Source organism: Eublepharis macularius, chromosome 14 (genome assembly GCF_028583425.1).
Source record: "Eublepharis macularius isolate TG4126 chromosome 14, MPM_Emac_v1.0, whole genome shotgun sequence".
In the NCBI taxonomy this organism is placed as follows: Eukaryota; Metazoa; Chordata; class Lepidosauria; order Squamata; family Eublepharidae; genus Eublepharis; species Eublepharis macularius.
The window spans coordinates 42,828,580-42,835,612 of record NC_072803.1 but is presented as its reverse complement, the minus strand read 5'-3'; the positions used below and the strand labels follow the sequence as shown (position 1 = coordinate 42,835,612).

Genomic DNA, 7,033 nt, shown 5'->3' with positions numbered 1-7,033 from the left:
TTACAACTCACCTCCTGATTACAGAGATCAGTTCCCTTGGAGGAAATGACAGCATTGGAAGGTGGTGTCTATGGCATCATATTCCTACTGAACTCCCTCCCCTTCCCAAATCTGCCCTCCCCAGGCACCTCCCCCAATTCTCCAGGCAATTCCCAAGTCAAAGTTGGCAACTCTAGCTTAGGGTCACCTGTTTGACACCTGCTGGAACCTGTTCCTTATCTATAGTGGCTCCCACCTTGTGCAATGGCTACAGGCTTCCTGGGGAGGGGGCACCATCTTTAGAAGTTTTTAGGAGGTTCTATAAAGATGCTTTATTTTCTCAGGCTTTATTTAATTATGAATGTTGTGAATTTTGGTATTGTAAACTGCCTTGAGTAACAAGGGAAAGGCAGGATATAAATATTTTATTAATAAATAGAATATATTTCAAGTGTTCAAAATCTGTAATTTATTGACCTTGGCCTGGATAGTCCGGGTAAGCCTGCTCTCATTAGATCTCAGAAGCTAAGCAAGATCAGCTTTGGTTAGTAATTGGATGGGAGACCTCCAAAGAAGGCTAGGGTTGCAGTGGCAGCCAATGAGAAACCATCCTCTGTTCGTTTCTTGCCTTGAAAACCCCAATGAGGCTTGCCAATTGCCATAAGTCAGCTATGACTTGATGGTACTTTTCACCACCATACCTATTTATTGAAAATAATTTTTGCCCCACATTTCAGCTAAAGTCTTCTATGCAGCTTAAGAAAGTACTTTTAAAAGCCTAAAATAACATAACGTAAAAGCAAACTGCCTCAAAGCAGTAATAAGAGCAACAGCGCACTTTAATTTTGTATTTTAATATTGATGCTTGGGTTTGTTTTTAACTGCCGTAAACCTTTAGGAGTGGATTTCTGGCTAAAAAGCCAAAAAAAATCCATTTGAACAAATGAAAGTGCTTGAGACAGAATAGGGGACATTTAGGATGCAAAGCAGATGTTCCGCCACTGATCTGCAGCCTCACCCATCATAAGCCATCTATAAGGAGAGTATGTGGCGTTCTCTATGAGAAGTTCTCAGATTGCAACCCAGAAGGCAGGGCTCATTCCCTGCGTAAAAGAGCTGAGGAGCACATGAAGGGAGTCACAATGTTAGCCAGGAAGCTGAGTTTTAAAAGAGATCAGAAGGCTTTGTCAATTTCCCCTCTTTACAGATTGCTGCTCAGAAGGTTTATTTATTTCCTCTTTGCCTCTTAGAAGGGGAGGTGAAACTGACAGAGCCTTTGGGAGGCAAAGAGGAAATTAACAAATCCTCTGAGCAGCCATCCCCCTGGCTCTGTAGAGAAGGGAAATTGACAAAGCCTTCCAATCTCTTTTAAAACTCAGCTTCCAGCTAACATTGTGACTCCCTTCATGTGCTCCTCCTTGTGTAATTCATCTCTTGTAGCTTGGCTCTTAGCATGCTAGACCATGTCCCAGAATCCTTTGCAATACTGGCACTCCATGGCCTACACAGGATGGCTTAATTTTCTAGCTTCGCACTTCATCCTCTTTTAGCAGAGGGTTTAGGAAATCATTGTCCCATCTCCTACACCCAGTTTGCAACCTTTGGTCATGATGCCTTAAGCACATGAAACTGCCTTAGACTAAGTCAGACCATTGCTCTGTCAAGGTCAGTCTTGCCTACTGTGACCACAGGTCTCCAGTGTCTCTAAAGTGCTCTTTCACATCTCCTACAATTTGACACTAGCAACTGGAGATACCAGGAATTCAATCTGGGACCTTCTGCATACAAAGATAGATGCTATACCTCTGAGCTACAGTTCCATCCCCAACCCACCCCCAGAAAAAGTATTCTTGGCATCCTTTATGAAGTCATCTACAGTCTAGCAGCTGGGCAAGAACATGTTATTCCTTGCACCAGAGTTGGGACTCTTAACAGTGCAATCCTAAACAGTTACTCCAGTCTAAGTCTGTTGAAATCAATGGGCTTAGAATGGAGTAACTCTCCTTAGGATTGCACTGTAAATGTATCAACCAATGAGATGATCACTTAAAATAAAGAAATCACAGCCATAGATCCTCATGCTGCGCTGCGGCTTCTCTCGCCCTCCGCCCTCCTTCCTTTGTTCTTAACCACCCTTTTCAGAATTTGCCACACAAAACATGGCCTGAAGCTTACGTGGGAGGGTGTCAAACCATGCTCAGTATGAAAAGGGTTTTCAGGAAACAAGTGCACAATCGAGGCACTGGGGGGGCGGGAAAGGGTAGATGATGAAATCTTAACCAAGAAAAGAGAAGAGAGATGTTTTCCCCCCTCTAAGAGGGCAACCACAGCTTCTAGCTCGTACTCTGGAGCATTCATATCTTGCCAAAGGGACTTTTTCAGAGGAAGGACGTGGGAGAACCAAAGCATCTCAAGAGAACGACACGGTAACTGAACTATAAAAGATGGTCAGCTTGGAGTATCAGGGAAGGGGTGATGGGCTGGTGTGCCACTAATTCTCGTTGGCATTCTGGATCAGAGCCAGCCTTACCACAGTGCACAGGGCTGGCACATTTCCAGAAGGCTTTCAGAAGAGAATGGGGGGGGGGGCAGTGACACCTTCACATCTTCTCTGACCCTGCGGCCAAATCCAGGGCAATATTTATTAGCATCTCTTAATGCTTAGTATTAGAAAAGTGAATGAGAACAGTTATTTTTCAGTTCAGAAACTTTTGCTGGCTTATAACAAATGCCTTCCTTTAAAAAAAGATCCTTTATGGCATCCCAAGTGCTTTTCTCGGCTCTCACAATGATAGTAGCCTATAGAAGGAGAGGAGGGAGGTAAAGCATCTTTTTAGAAAGCGTTGAGAGGCCAGGCAGGTGGGAGACATTTGGAGTGCTGTCAACACCAACTGCAGACACCATAAACGTTCCTAAAACTAGGCTGTCGTTCTTTAAAAGAGACGATCATATCACACATGTAAAAGTCACCCTGCCCCCAAAAAGCAGGGGGGGGCATATCATTACTCCAAGAGGGGCAGTGCATCCACTGCCCCCCCATACTGGTGCTGCTCCAAGATGCTGTAGATCCCTGACATTTCTCCCCCTTACCCTCTGCTCATTTCGTTTCCTTTTCTCTCAAGTTCATCCATTATCTTTGCTGCTCTGTACCCCACCCAGTTCTCACACACAGACCCAAATCCTTCTCTCTGTCACTCCCTCCTGCTTCACCAGCCAAAATAACTACATTATGTAGATACCGGAAATTTAATACGTTTTTCAAAATCTGTAGCTTTATTTTGATACAAACATTTCTCAAATATGATTTTAGAGAGGAAATGAAAAAGCAAAATAAAAGAGATCGTTAACTTGCAAAGCTGCATTTTCTTCCTCCCAAACCCTTTAAACTTAACAAAATCCACAGCTGGGAATGATGCTAGAAGTACAGAATGGGAGACTGTACATTTCAATGTTTTCACAAGGAAATTTAAGTTGTAAAGATTTCTTGAGCCCAAACACCCACACTGCACCCTTTCAATAAAACCTACCTGCCTTTAAGTTCAAGGTAATCTGCAGCTTTCCTCAGCCCGTCCTTTAAGGCCTTTACCAGCTTTTCTTTCCATTTTGGCAAGTCCTATTTCACAATTTGGGGTGATGCTACAGAAGGGACTATCCGCAGACCCCTTGGCCCAGGAAAGGAGCAGAGAGAAGAGGGCATGCTGATAGGGTGGGCACCCCAAATGATACTGCCATAAACAAGAAAAGAGAGTTTCACCATCCAGATCACAATATATAGCTATTATAAAAGGACTTAGAGTGTCCAAATCATTTTCTGTATCTCAGTAATCTTACAATAACTCAGTGAGGAGGTGAGTATTATCCCCATAATGGAGAGGGGGCTGATACTGGCACATAAAAGGTGGGGAGAGCTTGCCTAAGGCAACCCAGTGAGCTTATGAGATTGTTGATGGAAGAAACCCCCGGTGCTTGTGTTAAAATTGCCTTCTTTTTCAGATGTGGGGGGACATCAGTTTCAGGCACTTGAGAGTTCTCAATGGATATTTATTTTTAAGTATGCAGTGGGATGCTTGCAAAATGTGTGGGGCACACAAGGAAATACCTGCCCTCCTCCCTTCTAGTTGACCTGTATTTTCACAAACTATAAACCTTACTGTTTCAAAGAGGAGGGATGTCAAAGAACCTGCTTTTGAGGGGAGGGCATGGATGTTTAAACAGAGGACAGCTAGGTTGTTTTTCCCAACCTTTGCCCGGATACAGGGATTGGTAGGACATTTAGTTTTTAAAGTGAATGGGAAAGCTGAGAAAACTACATTGCGCCATCAGTTCCAGCAATCCAGCATATTCTGAGCATAGACGAACAACAGCTACTGGCTGCCTGCCTGTGAAATGATGAATGCTACCAATTGCAGAGATGTAAATATACTCATTTAAATTGTGGGCAGTCAGCAATTTAAGGGTATGGGGTGCTGAGCTTGAAAGAAAACAGGTACTGCGAATAAGGCAAGTTCAATTTTCAAGCATGCTGTTTGCAAGGATCCCAGCTTCACTAGATGAGATTCAAACTGGGGGCATTCAGATTTGTTCACTCTGACTTTTAGCCTGTCTACCACACCACCACAACTAAAAGGAAACCGCCATCCTTCACACCAGTGCTTCTCAGGGCCAAGCTGCAAGTGACGAATGACACTTGAACAGCAAGTGAACAGACTCACATGTATTCCTCCCTGTTCACTTGCACTCCGCTTGCACTCCACTCGTAGTGATCGAGTGGAGTGCAAGTGAACAGAGAGGAATACATGTGATTGAGTGGAGTGCAAGTGGAGCGCAAGTGAACAGGGAGGAATACATGTTCACTTGCCATTCAAGTGTCATTCATCACTTGTAGCTTGGCCCTTAGTAGATGTTTCACTAACCGATGCTAGTGAATCTCCTGAGGGCCAGGCAACATCTATGTTTGAAAGTTTTCTCCCCTGTCCACAGACTTCCTGGCACTTGTCCTCCCATGTCACGGAAATGGCCACATGCGCCTGGAACATGTGTGCTCAGCTCCGACCAGATTGCCCAACAACACAGATCAATTCATCTCCCTTCCTGAGGAAAGAGGATCAGGGCACATGACAGACAAGATTACTTTTTTTAAACTTGCAGATAAAAGTTGAACAACTGATAACCCCTCCCTTTTTCAGGGTGGTTCAAATCTGCCTCTGCTTTGCTGGGCCTCTTCATCAGGATGGTCCAGGTATTGTGCTTGGAAATCAAGAAAAAATAAAAGGGGAAGAAGCTGGGGCCCCCCCTCCCTGCCGCCTTCTTTCACAAATGTGCCAACATCCTCCTTGTTGTAACAGCCTTTACATTATCTTCTGAGCTGGAAAGACGTCACAAATCAGAAGATGCTTTCTCAATCTGTGCCTTGCTTCTGACTCAGGGTTTACACGCACTCTCTCTCTCTCTCTGTTCCAGTTTCAAGACAACCAGACAGAAAGAGGGGACTCAGGAAAAAAAGAAGTACTCAGTCCCCAGACTAGCCTAAGGGTTTCCAGAGCAGATAAGGAGGAAGCTGGCACCTTTCAGGAGGATGACCTCCTGCACTTTAGTTGCCTTGAAGAGATTTGCCAGTGCATTGGTCTTCGGGGTCACGCTATGGAACTTTGAATTCCTTTTGCAGCAGTTCCGTTTCCCCACGGGTGGAGTTAGTACCCATAATAAGCCTTTCTCCATTCTGATTTGGGACTTGCCGTTCAACCGGGCTTTGAACCTCACCAGCAACGTTTGTGCCACACACCATCACAACAAGGGCTGTTTGTTGACCAGTAACCATAGCTTACTTGACCAAGCAGACGTGGTGGCGTTCCATCACCATGAATTGCAGCACAGCAGGTCAAGTCTCCCAAGAGCTAAAAGGAATCCAGGGCAAAACTGGGTGTGGGTTTCACTGGAGTCTCCCACCAACACCAAAGGCCTGGCTGGCTGGAACAGAACCTTCAACTGGGTCATGACATATCGACGGGACTCCGATATCTTTGTTCCTTATGGAGTTCTTGTACCTCACCCATCTGACAGGGTAGACATCCCAAAGAAATCCCATTCAGTGTGTTGGGTTATCAGCAACTACCACCATACCCAAAAGAGAGCAAAGTTGTACCAAGAACTGTCCAGGCACATCAAGATCGATGTATATGGAAAAGCAAGCAAGAAGCCTCTCTGCCCATCCTGCCTCTTGCCAACCATCTCCCAATACAAGTTTTATCTTGCTTTTGAGAATTCCATACACCAAGATTACATCACGGAGAAGCTGTGGAGGAATTCCCTGCTTGCTGGCACCGTACCTGTAGTTATGGGCCCACCCAGAGCCAACTACCAGCAGTTTATTCCTGGAGATGCCTTCATTCACGTAGAAGATTTTGGCTCAATGAAGGAGCTTGCTACCTTCCTGGTGACCATGAATGACAGCCACTACCAGAGCTTCTTCAGTTGGAGACAAAGGTACACAGTGAAGTTGTATGATAACTGGCAGGAACGGTTTTGCACTATCTGCAATCAGTATCCCAGCTTGCCTTGGGGAAAAGTCTACCCCAGCTTGGAGGACTGGTTCAGGAATTAGAGGTCAGGGTCAGGTGGAGGCCCTCAGTCTGTATGACAGCACCCCTGTGAGATGGGCCACTTAGTGCTTCAGAGTGTTGCCCTATGAAATGAACACATGAAGCAGCCTGATCACCGAGTCAAACCACTGGTCTCTCAAAGCCAGTACTGTCTATTCCGACTGACAGCAGCGCTCTGAGCTCTTGGGTGGAGATCTTCTGCATCACCTAATACCTGATCCTTTACAGGGTGATGTGCCAGGGATTGAACCTGAGACCACTGGCATGCCCAACAGATGTTCTACCTCTGAGCCACTGTCCCGCCATGCTACCAACATGATTATAGCCAGCAGGTAGCACATTGACTTTCTTTGGCCTGGACTGATGATAAATCCTTCCTTGGCTGACAATCACTGGGAAAGTGTGTGGGGAGAGGTAGCATTTACCCAAAAGGCATCCCACAACATCACTTTCAG

At 45.3% G+C, this 7,033-nt stretch overlaps 1 protein-coding gene across 1 annotated transcript; it reads left to right on the top strand.

Moving 5' to 3' along the window:
* The first annotated feature begins 5,554 nt into the window (after window positions 1–5,554).
* FUT7 (fucosyltransferase 7) lies at window positions 5,555–6,580 on the top strand. Its single transcript, XM_054997254.1, has one exon. It carries the CDS (start codon window positions 5,555–5,557, stop codon window positions 6,578–6,580), a length of 1,026 nt encoding a protein of 341 aa, XP_054853229.1.
* Window positions 6,581–7,033: the final 453 nt, after the last annotated feature.

Coding starts and splice junctions, on each gene's coding strand:
- FUT7 (XM_054997254.1), top strand. CDS start 5,555: ATGACCTCCTGCACTTTAGTTGCCTTGAAGAGATTTGCCAGTGCATTG.